This window comes from Coregonus clupeaformis, chromosome 20 (assembly GCF_020615455.1).
Source record: "Coregonus clupeaformis isolate EN_2021a chromosome 20, ASM2061545v1, whole genome shotgun sequence".
Classification (NCBI taxonomy): Eukaryota; Metazoa; Chordata; class Actinopteri; order Salmoniformes; family Salmonidae; genus Coregonus; species Coregonus clupeaformis.
Window position 1 is genome coordinate 52,143,472 of NC_059211.1, and position 18,514 is coordinate 52,161,985.

General features: G+C 41.6%; 1 protein-coding gene across 4 annotated transcripts in view; it reads left to right on the forward strand.

Annotated features, from left to right (window-relative positions):
* Window positions 1–18,514, forward strand: part of LOC121572661 (mitogen-activated protein kinase kinase kinase kinase 3-like) — a 110,203-nt gene that overhangs the window by 58,098 nt on the left and 33,591 nt on the right. For 3 of the 4 annotated variants that reach the window (XM_045205565.1, XM_045205568.1, XM_045205567.1), the window contains 4 exons: window positions 2,858–2,930; window positions 6,020–6,081; window positions 8,797–8,859; window positions 17,442–17,500. In XM_045205565.1, coding sequence (XP_045061500.1) covers window positions 2,858–2,930; window positions 6,020–6,081; window positions 8,797–8,859; window positions 17,442–17,500 — 257 coding nt within the window. The remainder of the gene's footprint in view (window positions 1–2,857; window positions 2,931–6,019; window positions 6,082–8,796; window positions 8,860–17,441; window positions 17,501–18,514) is intronic. The other variant, XM_045205566.1, reaches the window with a different exon arrangement.

Consider the following 18,514-nt stretch of genomic DNA (forward strand, 5'->3'; position numbering starts at 1 on the left):
GCTGCCTTAAAATTAAATCTAAAAAGGGATTACACAGGATTTTATACCTACAGATCTACACATCCTACTTTCTAAATTAATTCAAAATAAAAGAACGAAGATGTCTTTATTGCATATGTCTTCACACCCCAGAGTTAATACTTGGTGGAAGCACCTTTGGCAGCCATTACCGCTATGAATAATATTCTACCAACTTCGCACAACTCTTAGTGAAACATACAGTGCCTTCGGAAAGTATTCAGACCCCTTGACTTTATCCACATTTTGTTACGTTATAGCCTTATTCTAAAATTGATTAAATTGTTTAGGTGCCTTTTGGCAAACTCCAAGCTGGCTGTCATGTGCCTTTTACTGAGGAGTGGCTTCCGTCTGGCCACTCTACCATAAAGGCCTGATTGATGGAATGCTGCAGAGATGGTTGTCCTTCTGGAAGTTTCTCCCATCTCCACAGAGGAACTCTAGAGCTCTGTCAGTGACCATCGGGTCACCTCCCTGACCAAGGCCCTTCTCCCCCGATTGCTCAGTTTGGCCGGGCGGCCAGCTCTAGGAAGAGCCTTTGTGGTTCCAAACTTCTTCCATTTAAGAATGCTGGAGGCCACTGTGTTCTTGGGGACATTCAATGCTCCAGACATTTTTTTGGTACCCTTCCCCAGATCTGTGCCTCGACACAATCCTGTCTTGGAGCTCTACGGACAATTCCTTCGACCTCATGGCTTGGTTTTTGCTCTGACATGCGCTGTCAACTGTGGGAACTTATATAGACAGGTGTGTGCCTTTCCAAATCATGTCCTATCAATTGAATTTACCACAGGTGGACTCCAATCAAGTTGTAGAAACATCTCAAGGATGATCAATGGAAACAGGATGCACCTGAGCTCAATTTCGAGTCTCATAGCAAAGGGTCTGAATACTTATGTGAATAAGGTATTTCTGTTTATTATTTTTTATTAATTAGCAAACATTTCTCAAACACTGTTTTTGCTTCGTCATTTTGGGGTATTTTGTGTAGATTGCTGAGGATTATTTTTTGTTTAATCCATTTTAGAATAAGGCTGTAATGTAACAAAATGTGGAAAAAGTCAAGAGGTCTGAATACTTTCCGAAGGCACTGTATGTCCATTATTTTTGTCAAAATTGCTTAAGCTTAGTAAATTTGGTTGGGAATCATTGATGGACAGCAATAATTAAACCTTGTCTCTGATTTTCAAGAAAGTTTAATTCAGAGACTAAACCACTCAGGAACACTCAACACCTCTTGGAAAGCCATTTTGGTGTGTCTTTGGCATAACAATGTGTGTAATTGTCTCACTGAAAAATATAACTCTATCCCAGGGTTAGGTTTTCAGAAGACTGAGTCTGGTTTTCCTTTAACTTTTTACATATTTATTTTGATCCTGACAAATTCCCCAGTCCCTGCCGATGACCAGCATACCCATTACATAAAGCTGCTACCACAATACTTGAAAATACAATTTAATCCATTTTTAGATGTAATTTTAAGGCCGTGTCAGATGCATACAAGCACATTGAAATAATATCAAACACATATAACAGTGCTTTACTTTCAAATACAGGGTTTTTGTGAAGCTATCATAAACGGTACTGTAGGTGGTATGTACATTGCATTTGGAAAGTATTCAGACCCCTTGACTTTTTCCACATTTTGTTACATTACAGCCTTATTCTAAAATTGATTAAATAACAATTTTCCCTCATCAATCTAAACACAATACCCCTTCTGGGGTAGGGTTCCAAAACATTTCTGCAGCATTGAAGGTCCCCAAGAACACAGTGGCCTCCATCATTCTTAAACAGAAGCCACTCCTCAGTAAAAGGAACGTGAAAGCCCGCTTGGAGTTTGCCAAAAGGCACCTAAAGGACTCTTAGACCATGAGAAAGAAGATTCTTTGGTCTGATGAAACCAAGATGGAACTCTTTGGCCTGAATGCCAAGCGTCACGTCTGGAGGAAACCATCCCTACAGTGAAGCATGGTGGTGGCAGCATCATGCTGTGGGGATGTTTTTCAGCGGCAGGGACTGGGAGACTAGTGAGGATCGAGGGAAAGATGAACGGAGCAATGTACAGAGAGATCCTTGATTAAAACCTGCTCCAGAGCGCTCAGGACCTCAGACTGGGGTGAAGGTTCACCTTCCAACAGGACAACGACCCTAAGCACACAGGCAAGACAACGCAGGAGTGGCTTCGGGACAAGTCTCTGAATGTCCTTGAGTGGCCCAGCCAGTGCCCAGACTTGAACCAGATCGGACATCTCTGAAGAGACCTGAAAATAGCTGTGCAGCGACGCTCCCCATCCAACTTGACAGAGCTTGAGAGGATCTGCAGAGAAGAATGGGAGAAACTCGCCAAATACAGGTGTGCCAAGCTTGTAGCGTCATACCCAAGAAGACTCGAGGCTGTAATTGCTGCCAAAGTTGCTTCAACAAAGTACTGAATAAAGGGTCTGAATACTTATGTAAATGTGATATTTCAGTTTGTAATTTTATATACATTTGCACAAATTTCTAAAAACAATTTTTTTCTTTGTCATTATGGAGTATTGTGTGTAGATTGATGAGGGGGAAAAAACGATTTAAGCAATTTTCGAATAAGGCTGTAACGTAACAAAATGTGGAAAAGTAAAGGGGTCTGAATACTTTCCGAATGCACTCTATGTCAGAATGCCTGCATCCAACAATGCTACATTTTTGCCTTGCGACTAATGTTTTACTAGCCTGGTCCCAGATCGGTTTGGGCTAACAATGACCATAAAAGTTGGCAAGACAGCACAAACAGATCTGGGACCAGGCTAGTTAGTGTTGTTCTGTTTCCCTCACTCCATCTTTTCTGTTTTGACAGCCCCATGTATCAGTGCCGCATCGGATTCGCTCTGGGAACACACGAGAAGGGAAGACCCTCTCTGAGATAAACTGTGAGTGTCTTCAGTAGCATGACTTAATCCCTCTGGTATAAGAGTGACATTAGCATGCCGTAGTATGTCATAAGCAGTCATGACAGCCGTTGACATATGACGTCAAATTATACAACACTGAAAGGTTAGATGTTCCGGAAGATTGAAAACTATTACAGTTTTTTAAACCTTCCGTTTTGGACTCGACGTGTCAATGTATGGCTCATACATGCATAATAAACGATCTAGAGTCCTCTCCAAGCTGAAAAAGCAACTGAATCCTTACATTCTAACCTGCCATCATTTAGTGCATGACATTACGCACTCGTGCCTGTCATGTAGTGAACGTGTGCTCTGAAGTAGTTTAAGTGCCTCCATGGTTTACCATTAGTTATTTTGATAACTGCGAAAATACAGCAAATACATCGATCAAATCCATGCATAATAAATTAGAAAACATCAAAAATTAGAAGTTAGATTTTTTTTTGTAATGTCATCTAGCTGAGCAGACACTCACGTACAGGAGCCATTAAGGTTAAGTACCTTGCTCAAGGGCACATTGACAGATTTTTCACCTAGTCGGCTCAGGGGTTCGAACCAGCAACCTGGTATTTTGTATTTTGTTAGAATTTTGGAATATATTGTGCAATAGGCTATAAGGTTTTTACAAGGCACGTCCATCCATTCCGTTCGTGAATCGTGAGTGTGACACAACACTCACAACTTTGATGCGCTCGAGAAATGTATACTGCAAACTTTCACCCACTTCAAAATATCGGTCCAACTTTATGTTGTGTCAACCATCCATTCAAGTCAAATAATTCCATGTGTCCACCTTTTTAAACTTTCACACATGTATTCCATGATATGGGGTAATCCAATGTGGACAACGCTGCAGCTGTGGATTGCCAGATTGCCATGATATAATTGATACACAGCTTTCAAAGAGTAGGACATTTGATGAGAACATACATTATATATACAAAAGTATGTGGGACACCCCTTCAAATTAGTGGATTCGGTTATTTCAGCCACACCCGTTGCTGAGAGGTGTATAAAACCGAGCACACAGCCATGCAATCTCCATAGACAAACATTGGCAGTAGAATGACCTTACTGAAGAGCTCAGTGACTTTCAACATGGCACTGTCGTAGGATGCCACCTTTCCAACAAGTCAGTTCTGCAAATTTCTGCCCTGGTAGAGCTGCCCCTGTCAACTGTAAGTGCTGTTATTGTGAAGTGGAAACTTCTAGGAGCAACAACGGCTCGGCCACGAGGTGGTTGGCCACACAAGCTCACAGAACAGGACCACAGAGTGCTGAAGCGCGTAGTGCGTAAAAATAATCTGTCCTCAGTTGCCAACACTCACTACTGAGTTCCAAACTGCCTCTGGAAGCCATGTCAGCACTAACTGTTTATCGGGAGCTTATGAAATGGGTTTCCATGGCCAAGCAGCGGCACACAAGCCTAAGATTACCATGCTCAATGCCAAGTGTCGGTTGGAGTTGTGTAAAGCTCGCCTCCATTGGACTCGGGAGCAGTGGAAACCCATTCTCTGGAGTAATGAATCACGCTTCACCATCTGGCAGTCCGATGGACGAATCTGGGTTTGGCGGATGCCAGGAGAACGCTACTTGCCTCAATGCATAGTGCCAACTGTAAAGTTTGGTGAAGGAGGATAATGGTCTGGGGCTGTTTTTCATGGTTCGGGCCAAACCCCTACAGCATACAATAATATTCTACACAATTCTGTGCTTCCAACTTTGTGGCAACAGTTTGGGGAAGGCCGTTTCCTGTTCCAGCATGACAATGCCCCTGTGCACAAAGCGAGGTCCATACAGAAATGGTTTGTTGGTGTGAACGAACTTGAATGCCCTGCACAGAGCCCTGACCTCAACCCCATCGAACATCTTTGGGATGAATTGGAACGCTGACTGCGAGCCAGGCCTAATCACCCAACATCAGTGCCCGACCTCACTAATGCTCTTGTGGCTGAATGGAAGCAAGTCCTCGCAGCAATGTTCCAACATCTAGTGGAAAGCCTTCCCAAAAGAGTGGAGGCTGTTATAGCAGCAAAGTGGGGACCAACTCCATATTAATGGCCATGATTTTGGAATGAGATGGTTGACGATCAGGTGTCCACATACTTATGGTCATGTAGTGTAGAAGTATACATTTGCCGTTGTTTAGAATTACATTATAACATTCGCTTGCTCGTTTGCCATATTAGTCTGATGAGACCATACCCTACAATGGGAGCTAGCCTGCAACAACCGAACTTGATGGACAATGTTGATTGGCAGGTGGAATGAGGTCCAATAAGGTTGCAATGTTAAAGTGGGAGGCGGGATCAGGTCAGCACAGTATTGTCCAATGAGGTTGTGGGTTGAGCCCCACATGCACACCCCACATGCACGGGGGACCCGTTTTGGCTCGTGAGCGCTACTTTCAAAACTACTGGCTGAAATTATACAAATCCTTTATAACGCATCTTTACGACTACGTCAAGTGAGTAGCCACAATCTAACATCTACTAAGGTCGCTGTGACTGATTATGACATCTATTATGTCACGTTTATAACAATGTAACGAAAGCTTTTCACATTTCTTCCTGAGCGGTCCTTCTCATGATCTTGTGGTTAAGTATGGAAAACCACTCCTTCCTCTCTCAGCCTCTCTCTCTCCTCTCCTTCCCTCCCTCCCCCTGCGCTTCCTCCTTATCTCTCCAGCACTCCTTTTTGCAACTCACTGAGTGGCTGAGACTTCACTTCCCCAGAGACTTGAATATTCACCCTGCGTCTGCAAAAGGCATATGGGGAACTGCTTACTGTTCATTCAGGGACTCTATATCTGAGGGTCTTAATCTTTGCCATTTAGTTTTGACTCAGTGCCCACAGGAATTATATGGGGGGGAAAGTGCCTGCACTAGTAGTAATATGCCCATAAGCGATCTTTAGCGATATTTTGTGCTTATGTTACTGTTCGACGCATGCAGGTTTTTTTTCATTGCCAGGCCACTGGGACTAGATTTTAGAATGTGTTGTATGTTCATTTTTTAGTACTGCAGTTTGTGTTTAATTCTCTGTGTTTCATTGTTTAACCCTGATAGTCGATCAAGTCAAGTTTGATCCCCCGCTTAGGAAGGAGACTGAACCTCATCACGAACCAGCAGTGAGTGACTCTCCTAATACACACACAAACACACACACACACAGGCTTGCCCATCAACATTTCACACTTTTCGACCCACCAAATCACGCTTTGCAGCAATAACAACTGTTTAAATTCAGAACCTCACAATTTCCATGGCGAATGCTATTGCTATTGCACTGCTATCATCCCATAGCTGTGCATTGTATTTTGGATGAGGCATACTACAGTATTTGGTGATGTGATATATAGACTATATTAACTGTATGTAGTATAATAGCGATGACAGACACCTCATACAAAGCTATATTGGAAACCCAGAGTGTGTGCGCCAAATGGCCAAATTGTCCCTGGTCAAAGGTAGGGTGTCATTTGTGACATAACCACAGTCAACAGATATGAGTTGTGGGGGTGTTTGTGGGGGTGTAGTTTGTGTGTTGACTTAAATATACTGAAGGGGTGAGAGACTCTAACGTTGTTAAATACATTTTCTAACCCTTCCAACAATTAAATATCTAACCTAGTCTCAACAGTGTTTGAATGTAGCAGTGTTTGAGTGTGTGTGTGTGTGTGTGTGCGAGTGTGAATCAACAATCGGTTCTAAAATCTGTACACAGTACCTTCCAATCCTCCAGTCTTGAAGTATTCTCTTCTTTTATAAAACCCATTTTTTCATTTTTTTTCTTTATTATTCTAAATATATTTGTATTGTGTTTATTTATGTATACAGTGAGGGGAAAAAAGTATTTGATCCCCTGCTGATTTTGTATGTTTGCCCACTGACAAAGATATGATCAGTCTATAATTTTAATGGTAGATTTATTTGAACAGTGAGAGACAGAATAACAACAAAGCAATCCAGAAAACCCATGTAAAACATTTTACAAATTGATTTGCATTTTAATGAGGGAAATAAGTATTTGACCCCTCTGCAAAACATGATTTAGTACTTGGTGGCAAAACCCTTGTTGGCAATCACAGAGGTCAGACGTTTCTTGTAGTTGGCCACCAGGTTTTCACACATCTCAGGAGGGATTTTGTCCCACTCCTCTTTGCAGATCTTCTCCAAGTCATTAAGGTTTCGAGGCTGGCGTTTGGCAACTCGAACCTTCAGCTCCCTCCACAGATTTCCTATGGGATTAAGGTCTGGAGACTGGCTAGGCCACTCCAGGACCTTAATGTGCTTCTTCTTGAGCCACTCCTTTGTTGCCTTGGCCGTGTGTTTTGGGTCATTGTCATGCTGGAAAACCCATCCACGACCCATTTTCAAAGCCCTGGCTGAGGGAAGGAGGTTCTCACCCAAGATTTGACGGTACATGGCCCCGTCCATCGTCCCTTTGATGCGGTGAAGTTGTCCTGTCCCCTTAGCAGAAAAACACCCCCAAAGCATAATGTTTCCACCTCCATGTTTGACGGTGGGGATGGTGATCTTGGGGTCATAGGCAGCATTCCTCCTCCTCCAAACACAGCGAGTTGAGTTGATGCCAAAGAGCTCGACTTTGGTCTCATCTGACCACAACACTTTCACCCAGTTCTCCTCTGAATCATTCAGATGTTCATTGGCAAACTTCAGACGGCCCTGTATATATGCTTTCTTGAGCAGGGGGACCTTGCGGGCGCTGCAGGATTTCAGTCCTTCACGGCGTAGTGTGTTACCAATTGTTTTCTTGGTGACTATGGTCCCAGCTGCCTTGAGATCATTGACAAGATACTCCCATGTAGTTCTGGGCTGATTCCTCACCGTTCTCATGATCATTGCAACTCCACGAGGTGAGATTTTTGCATGGAGCCCCAGGCCGAGGGAGATTGACAGTTCTTTGATGTGTTTCTTCCATTTGCGAATAATCGCACCAACTGTTGTCACCTTCTCACCATGCTGCTTGGCGATGGTCTTGTAGCCCATTCCAGCCTTGTGTAGGTCTACAATCTTGTCCCTGACATCCTTGGAGAGGATTGGTCTTGGCCTCTCTTGGAGAGGATTGGTCTTGGCCTCTCTTTGGTCTTGGCTATGGTGGAGAGTTTGGAATCTGATTGATTGATTGCTTCTGTGGACAGGTGTCTTTTATACAGGTAACAAGCTGAGATTAGGAGCACTCCCTTTAAGAGTGTGCTCCTAATCTCAGCTCGTTACCTGTATAAAAGAAACCTGGAAGCCAGAAATCTTTCAAATACTTATTTCCCTCATTAAAATGCAAATCAATTTATAACATTTTTGACATGCATCTTTCTTGATTTTTTTGTTGTTATTCTGTCTCTCACTGTTCAAATAAACCTACCATTAAAATGATGGACTGATCATTTCTTTGTCAGTGGGCAAACGTACAAAATCAGCAGGGGATCAAATACTTTTTTCCCTCACTGTATATATATATTTTTTGTATTTTTAATGTTTTTCATCAACAACAACAAAATCATAGGCTTGTAATACCACACTATTTCTCTCTCTCTACTTCTGTCTTTGATGTGCTTTGGATGGAGGGGAAGGTCGGCCACTTATTTTAGAAGCCCTACTTGCATGGTATTCTTTTGGCACCTTGGCTAGTCTTTTGAGTCTCTCACCCTTTGTGTGTTTTTTATTTGTTTATACATTTTTTGACCCAACCTTCATCCCACCTCTTCGGAGGACAACTTAAACACTTCAACTTTTTTTTATACTGTGTGTGTGATTTCTTCTTTTTTTTTTCATACCCAAGGACTGTGAATAACCTATATTTTCTTGGTCTGTCTACTAAACAGCCCGACTCTGATGATTTTTTGGACTGTGTGGAAGAACAATACTACACTGCAAGATCTAACATGGTACTTTTTTCTTATTTTTGCCCATATTTTACCTCCGTTTTGTGTTGTCTTGTCCTCATCGCAGTTCATATGTTGTCAGTTTACGTTTGGATGCTTTTCACTCTGTGAAGCCCTCTGTCTTCTGTCTTGCTGCTTTCGTTGGCATTCCTTAACACTTTCACTTGTCGTTGCATGTAAAGACATAACCCGTGCCCTTGCAACATATACTCCCTTTTGTAACATATAGTTTGCAGCCTATAGTTCCTTTTGGTTATTACAGTATCATGTATCACTGCACATTTATTGATGCCCTGAATACCTTACAGTATGATCAATTTGTATTCCTACCTGGTTTTGACGTGGATGATGAAATAACGCAGTAATATCAGCATGGAAAAATCACCAAAAGGGTTAAATGAAGAAATATCGCATGTTAGTCGTCCCCTGGCCTATTTTGTAGTAAGTATTTTTTTGGCGTACACTTGTTTTTTACAGGGGCACAAAAGGGATTTATTTTTAGGCCTTGTCACAATGCGGCACGTCTCCTTTTTTCCAAGAGATGGAGAGGGAGAGAGAGGTTGAAAGAAAAGGGGACGGTTATCAAAGTGCAAGCCCTCTCAATGATGACAGACTCAGACAAGGGGGAGGACATGGAGCTGGAGAGATGAGAGAGAAAGAGGGGTTGAGATGGAGATAAAGGGATGGAGATGTGGAGAAAGGGAGAGGTTTAGAGAGAGAGAGAGGGGTTCAGAGAGAGAGAGGTTGAGATAGAGAGGGATGTTGAGGTTAAGAGAGAGCTTGAGAGAGGGGGTAGAGGCAGAGGTTGAGAGAGATTGAGAAGGAGAGACGTTGAGAAAGTGAGAGAGCAGTTGAGAGAAAGAGGTTGATAGAGAAAAGTGTAATTGTTTGTCCCATCGGGACGTTCAAACCGTAGTGAGCTGCAAGTCTCTCCGAGTTGGACAGGGGAGTGCTGCCTCACCGCCCGCCGTAGATGCTTTGCGTAACAAACAGTACATACAGCAACCATACAACAGCTGCACCGCGGTAAAACAGGCCTCCGCTTAGCCTCACAACCTCCTCACATCCTCCCCACAACCTCTGCATGAATGTGTTGAGATGTGGTAACATTTTACAAAAGGTACCCTTTTATAAAGGGTTTATTGTCAAGTGTTTCCCATTAGGCCATACAGCAGCAATGTGCCCTGAGATGGTGTTTTGGAATTATAATATTGTAATATTAAATTTAGCTGATGCTTTTATCTAATCTAAAGATACAATTATGCACACATCTTACCCATATACAGTTGAAGTCGGAAGTTTACATACACCTTAGCCAAATACATTTAAACTCAGTTTTTCACTATTCCTGACATTTAATCCTAGTAAAAATTCCCTGTCTTATGTCAGTTAGGATCACCACTTTATTTTAAGAATCTGAAATGTCAGAATAATAGTAGAGAGAATGATTTATTTCAGCTTTCATCACATTCCCAGTGGGTCAGAAGTATACATACACTCAATTAGTATTTGGTAGCATTGCCTTTAAATTGTTTAACTTGGGTCAAACGTTTCGGGTAGCCTTCCACAAGCTTCCCACAATAAGTTGGGTGTATTTTGGCCCATTCATCCTGACAGAGCTGGTGTAACTGAGTCAGGTTTGTAGGCCTCCTTGCTCACACACGCTTTTTCAGTTCTGCCCACAAATTGGGGTCATTGTCCATTTGGAAGACCCATTTGCGACCAAGCTTTAACTTCCTGACTGATGTCTTGAGATGTTGCTTCAATATATCCACATAATTTTCCTTCCTGATGAGGCCATTTATTTTGTGAAGTGCACCAGTCCCTCCTGCAGGAAAGCACCCCCACAGCATGATGCTGCCACCCCCGTGCTTCACGGTTGGGAAGGTGTTCTTTGGCTTGCAAGCATCCCCCTTTTTCCTCCAAACAATTCTTTTTCTGAGGTCTTGGCTGATTTCTTTTGATTTTCCCATGATGTCAAGCAAAGAGGCACTGTGTTTGAAGTTAGGCCTTGAAATACATCCACAGGTACACCTCCAATTGACTCAAATTATGTCAATTAGCCTATCAGAAGCGTCTAAAGCCATGACATCATCTTCTGGAATTTTCCAAGCTGTTTAAAGGCACAGTCAACTTAGTGTATGTAAACTTCTGACCCACTAGAATTGTGATACAGTGAATTATATGTGAAATAATCTGCCTGTAAACAATTGTTGGAAAAATTACTTGTGTCATGCACAAAGTAGATGTCCTAACCAACTTGCCAAAACTATAGTTTGTTAACAATACATTTGTGGAGTGGTTGAAAAACGAGTGTTAATGACTCCAACCTAAGTGTATGTAAACTTCCGACTTTAACTCTATTTAGTTGTACATACAGTAGGGGAAAAAAGTATTTAGTCAGCCACCAATTGTGCAAGTTCTCCCACTTAAAAAGATGAGAGAGGCCTGTAATTTTCATCATAGGTACACGTCAACTATGACAGACAAATATTTTTTTTTCTCCAGAAAATCACATTGTAGGATTTCTAATGAATTTATTTGCAAATTATGGTGGAAAATAAGTATTTGGTCACCTACAAACAAGCAAGATTTCTGGCTCTCACAGACCTGTAACTTCTTCTTTAAGAGGCTCCTCTGTCCTCCACTCGTTACCTGTATTAATGGCACCTGTTTGAACTTGTTATCAGTATAAAAGGCACCTGTCCACAACCTCAAACAGTCACACTCCAAACTCCACTATGGCCAAGACCAAAGAGCTGTCAAAGGACACCAGAAACAAAATGGTAGACCTGCACCAGGCTGGGAAGACTGAATCTGCAATAGGTAAGCAGCTTGGTTTGAAGAAATCAACTGTGGGAGCAATTATTAGGAAATGGAAGACATACAAGACCACTGATAATCTCCCTCGATCTGGGGCTCCACGCAAGATCTCACCCCGTGAAACACACGGGGGGACCTAGTGAATGACCTGCAGAGAGCTGGGACCAAAGTAACAAAGCCTACCATCAGTAACACACTACGCCGCCAGGGACTCAAATCCTGCAGTGCCAGATGTGTCCCCCTGCTTAAGCCAGTACATGTCCAGGCCCGTCTGAAGTTTGCTAGAGTGCATTTGGATGATCCAGAAGAGGATTGGGAGAATGTCATATGGTCAGATGAAACCAAAATATAACTTTTTGGTAAAAACTCAACTCGTCGTGTTTGGAGGACAAAGAATGCTGAGTTGCATCCAAAGAACACCATACCTACTGTGAAGCATGGGGGTGGAAACATCATGCTTTGGGGCTGTTTTTCTGCAAAGGGACCAGGACGACTGATCCGTGTAAAGGAAAGAATGAATGGGGCCATGTATCGTGAGATTTTGAGTGAAAACCTCCTTCCATCAGCAAGGGCATTGAAGATGAAACGTGGCTGGGTCTTTCAGCATGACAATGATCCCAAACACACCGCCCGGGCAACGAAGGAGTGGCTTTCTTAAGAAGCATTTCAAGGTCCTGGAGTGGCCTAGCCAGTCTCCAGATCTCAACACCATAGAAAATCTTTGGAGGGAGTTGAAAGTCCGTGTTGCCCAGCGACAGCCCCAAAACATCACTGCTCTAGAGGAGATCTGCATGGAGGAATGGGCCAGAATACCAGCAACAGTGTGTGAAAACCTTGTGAAGACTTACAGAAAACGTTTGACCTGTGTCATTGCCAACAAAGGGTATATAACAAAGTATTGAGAAACTTTTGTTATTGACCAAATACTTATTGTCCACCATAATTTGCAAATAAATTCATTAAAAATCCTACAATGTGATTTTCTGGATTTTTTCCCTCATTTTGTCTGTCATAGTTGACGTGTACCTATGATGAAAATTACAGGCCTCTCTCATCTTTTTAAGTGGGAGAACTTGCACAATTGGTGCTGACTAAATACTTTTTTCCCCCACTGTATATAGTTTGGACACACTTACTCATTCAATGGTTTTCTTTATTTATTTACAATTTTCTACATTGTAGAATAATAGTGAAGACATCAAAACTATGAAATAACATGGAATCATGTAGTAACCAAAAACATGTTAAACAAATCAAAATAGATGTTAGATTCTTCAAAGTAGCCACCCTTTGCCTTGATGACAGCTTTGCACACTCTTGGCATTCTCTCAACCAGCTTCACCCAGAATGCTTATCCAACAGTCTTGAAGGAATTCACACATATGCTGAGCACTTGTTGGCTGCTTTTCCTTCACTCTGCGGTCCGACTCATCCCAAACCATCTCAATTGGGTTGAGGTCGGGTGATTGTGGAGGCCAGGTCATCTGATGCAGCACTCCATCACTCTCCTTCTTGGTCAAATAGCCCTTACACAGCCTGGAGGTGTGTTGGGTCATTGTCCTGTTGAAAAACAAATGATAGTCCCACTAAGCGCAAACCAGATGGGATGGCGTATCGCTGCAGAATGCTGTGGTAGTCATGCTGGTTAAGTGTGCCTTGAATTCTAAATAAATCACAGACAGTGTCACCAGCAAAGCACCCCCACACCATCACAACTCCTCCTCCATGCTTTACGGTGGGAACCACACATGCGGAGATCATCCGTTCACCTACTCTGCGTCTCACAAAGACACGGTGGTTGGAACGAAAAATCTCACATTTGGACTCATCACACCAAAAGACAGATTTCCACCTGACGAATGTCCATTGCTCGTGTTTCTTGGCCAAAGCCATTCTCTTCTTATTTTTGGTGTCCTTTAGTAGTGGTTTCTTTGCAGCAATTCCACCATGAAGGCCGTGTCTTAAAGTAATGATGGACTGTTCTTGCCATAATATGGACTTGGTCTTTTACCAAATAGGGCTATCTTCTGTATACCACCCCTACCTTGTCACAACAAAACTGATTGGCTGAAACGCATTAAGAAGGAAAGAAATTCCACAAATTAACAAGGCACACCTGTTAATTAAAATCTTTCCAGGTGACTACCTCATGAAGCTTGTTGAGAGAATGCCAAGAGTGTGCAAAGCTGTCATCAAGGCAAAGGGTGGCTATTTGAAGAATCTCAAATATAAAATATATTTTGATTTGTTTAACAATTTTGTGGTTACTACATGAATCGATATGTGTTATTTCATAGTTTTGATGTCTTCACTATTATTCTACAATGTAGAAAATAGTAAAAATAAAGAAAAACCCTTGAATGAGTAGGTGTGTCCAAACTTTTGACTGTTATTACAGTGGGGAAAAAAGTATTTAGTCTGCCACCAATTGTGCAAGTTCTCCCACTTAAAAAGATGAGAGAGGCCTGTAATTTTCATCATAGGTACACGTCAACTATGACAGACAAAATGAGGAAAAAAAATCCAGAAAATCACATTGTAGGATTTTTTATGAATTTATTTGCAAATTATGGTGGAAAATAAGTATTTGGTCAATAACAAAAGTATCTCAATACTTTGTTATATACCCTTTGTTGGCAATGACACAGGTCAAACATTTTCTGTAAGTCTTCACAAGGTTTTCACACACTGTTGCTGGTATTCTGGCCCATTCCTCCATGCAGATCTCCTCTAGAGCAGAGATGTTTTGGGGCTGTCGCTGGGCAACACGGACTTTCAACTCCCTCCAAAGATTTTCTATGGGGTTGAGATCTGGAGACTGGCTAGGTCACTCCAGGACCTTGAAATGCTTCTTACGAAGCCACTCCTTTGTTGCCCGGGCGGTGTGTTTGGGATCATTGTCATGCTGAAAGACCCAGCCACGTTTCATCTTCAATGCCCTTGCTGATGGAAGGAGGTTTTCACTCAAAATCTCACAATACATGGCCCCATTCATTCTTTCCTTTACACGGATCAGTTGTCCTGGTCCCTTTGCAGAAAAACAGCCCCAAAGCATGATGTTTCCACCCCCATGCTTCACAGTAGGTATGGTGTTCTTTGGATGCAACTCAGCATTCTTTGTCCTCCAAACACGACGAGTTGAGTTTTTACCAAAAAGTTATATTTTGGTTTCATCTGACCATATGACATTCTCCCAATCCTCTTCTGGATCATCCAAATGCACTCTAGCAAACTTCAGACGGGCCTGGACATGTACTGGCTTAAGCAGGGGGACACGTCTGGCACTGCAGGATTTTAGTCCCTGACGGCGTAGTGTGTTACTGATGGTAGGCTTTGTTACTTTGGTCCCAGCTCTCTTCAGGTCATTCACTAGGTCCCCCCGTGTGGTTCTGGGATTTTTTCTCACCGTTCTTGTGATCATTTTGACCCCACGGGGTGAGATCTTGCGTGGAGCCCCAGATCGAGGGAGATTATCAGTGGTCTTGTATGTCTTCCATTTCCTAATAATTGCTCCCACAGTTGATTTCTTCAAACCAAGCTGCTTACCTATTGCAGATTCAGTCTTCCCAGCCTGGTGCAGGTCTACAATTTTGTTTCTGGTGTCCTTTGACAGCTCTTTGGTCTTGGCCATAGTGGAGTTTGGAGTGTGACTGTTTGAGGTTGTGGACAGGTGTCTTTTATACTGATAACAAGTTCAAACAGGTGCCATTAATACAGGTAACGAGTGGAGGACAGAGGAGCCTCTTAAAGAAGAAGTTACAGGTCTGTGAGAGCCAGAAATCTTGCTTGTTTGTAGGTGACCAAATACTTATTTTCCACCATAATTTGCAAATAAATTCATTAAAAATCCTACAATGTGATTTTCTGGATTTTTTTTTCTCAATTTGTCTGTCATAGTTGACGTGTACCTATGATGAAAAATTACAGGCTCTCTCATCTTTTTAAGTGGGAGAACTTGCACAATTGGTGGCTGACTAAATACTTTTTTCCCCCACTGTATATGTTTTAGTTGTACATATATATAGCAATTATTTGCTGTGTCATCACGTAGGTACTAAAGATGGTAGCTAAACAGTTTCTTAAATGCACCCTCTGAGATTCTGTGTACATTGGGTTCAAGGCTGACATCATGTGTGTGTCCCAAATGGCACCCTATTCCCAATAGTGCACTACTTTACTGCACAATATAGGGGATAGGATGCCATTTGAGACACAACCCTGGAATCTCTGTGTGACTAAGAGACAGTTATCATAGGGGAAGGAACGGAACAGTTATCAAAGCGCATCGCCCTCGCAAAGATGGCAGACTCAGACAAGGGGGAGGACGGAGAGATGAGAGGCGAGGGATAGAGGAGGGCAGAGAGGTGACAGAGTCACTGAGCCGGAAAGCCTGGGATCTTCTGTCAACTCTCCTTCCCTCCCTCTCTCCCGCTCTCTTTCTCTCTAGAGCTTCCTTCCCTCCATCTCTCTCTCTTTCTCTCCCACCCTGCCTCCCTCTCTCCCCCTCCCTCTCTGAAAATCCCTCCCTCAGCAGAACGCATAGCGGTGAATAACGAAATTTCGTCTGGTAATCTAGGGGTGAATAAATCGATGTGGTTTTGCATGACTGAGAGTTCCGCTCCAAAGGCAGAAGGTGGCTCAGGGTGGTAGATCTGATTAACACAGATGTGTCATCCACACAATTTATCCAGTCTTTACTGTAAAGATAGAGTTTAAGCTCAGAGAAAATGGTTAAAAAGGCCTTTGCCATGTATTTCACCCCTCCTACACTATAGCCTCTTCAGACTAAACTGACAGAATTTCCCAGCTTTTATGATTTATTAAGCAAAGTTTAATCTTTCAAAGAAAACTGTAGTTTAAAGCTGAATTAAAACCGCAGAGCCTGTTTTGTTCTGACTGTAAACTATGTCCTGTATTAGATATCTGCATTATTTCTGAGTTGCTGTGTCATTGTCGACCTTGGTCATTTGTCATCATTGTACTAAATCCTCATAACGTCTCACCTTATAGCGATTGTCTCCTTTTGACATGTTGGTGATACCTCAATTAGAGTTCCTAGAAATTAAACCTTAAAAGATGAGTTACCCCACTTAAAATACTTAGTTGTATCAACTAATACTATGTTTTAAGTTTTGTCATACTTGATTTCCTGAGTTTAAGGCTGTGGTCTAACCAATTATGTATCTTATTGGGTGCATCTTATCTTTTCAAATTTATACAGTAAATATTTAAAATTATTTTATATTGACCATTGTCATAACCAGTAAGGACAAGGATTGTGTCCAGCATAAACAGCTATGTTTGGTTCATATACAGTAGCTGCCATTAAATGAAGTGTCAACCAACATGTCTTTTGTTGAAATTTAAACAAACAGCTCATCCACCAATCGGTATCCATTACGTGCTTAACCAATTAAATGAATGTTATTATTAAGAGGTATGATGTATTTGCATGCATGAATGAAAAACTGCCATAGGGAATGCCAATGAATAGAAGTTCACCAACTGAATAAATCAAAAAGCAATTACATTGCATTTCGACTTGAATTACAGTATACATAGCACCTCTGCACAACAAAACCTCAATATCACCTATCACTCAAAGGAGATGGAACTTTAACATTTCATTTCGGTCCAACCTTATTCATTTATTTCTCATTTCTAATACTCATCATCATGCAGTTATAATGACTTTCTGACTGGAACATGCAAAGTGAAATGAAATAAGGCTTCTGTCTTGTAACCGTCTTAATTTCTCCTAGGACTTGCAGATGGATTACGAAGAGGGATCTCCCAAAAGCTCCTTCTTGGGAGGGCATAAGTAAGTGAGACTGTCCCGTGCACAAGTACAGTGAAATGCCAATGCAAGCTCAAAACCCAACAATGCAAGCATTTCGCTACACCCGCAATAACATCTGCTGAACATGTGTATGCGACCAATACAATCTGATTTTTTATTTGATTTGCAGTAATCAATATCAATGTAGTACTAAAAATAACTTAAGGTAAAACAAAAACACGAGAAATAAAAATAAGAAAACACGAGAAAGTAAGTAAGCTATATACAGGGTTAGTTCCAATACCATATTTACAATGTGTAGGGATACTGGAGTGATAGAGGTAGATACAGTGCCATGAAAAAGTATTTTCCCCCTTTCTGATTTTCTCTATTTTTGCATATTTTTGATACTGAATGATATCAGATCTTCAACCAAAACCTAATATTAGATACAGTTAACATTATTTACAGTTGAAGTCGGAAGTTTACATACACTTAGCCAAATACATTTAAACTCAGTTTTCACAATTCCTGACATTTAATCCTAGTAAAAATTCCCTGTTTTAGGTCAGTTAGGATCACCACTTTATTTTAAGAATGTGAAATGTCAGAATAATAGTAGAGAGTGATTTATTTCAGCTTTTATTTCTTTCATCACATTCCCAGTGGGTCAGAAGTTTACATACAGTGGGGAAAAAAAGTATTTAGTCAGCCACCAATTGTGCAAGTTCTCCCACTTAAAAAGATGAGAGAGGCCTGTAATATTCATCATAGGTACACGTCAACTATGACAGACAAAATGAGAAAAAAAAATCCAGAAAATCACATTGTAGGATTTTTAATGAATTTATTTGCAAATTATGGTGGAAAATAAGTATTTGGTCAATAACAAAAGTTTCTCAATACTTTGTTATATACCCTTTGTTGGCAATGACACAGGTCAAACGTTTTCTGTAAGTCTTCACAAGGTTTTCACACACTGTTGCTGGTATTTTGGCCCATTCCTCCATGCAGATCTCCTCTAGAGCAGTGATGTTTTGGGGCTGTCGCTGGGCA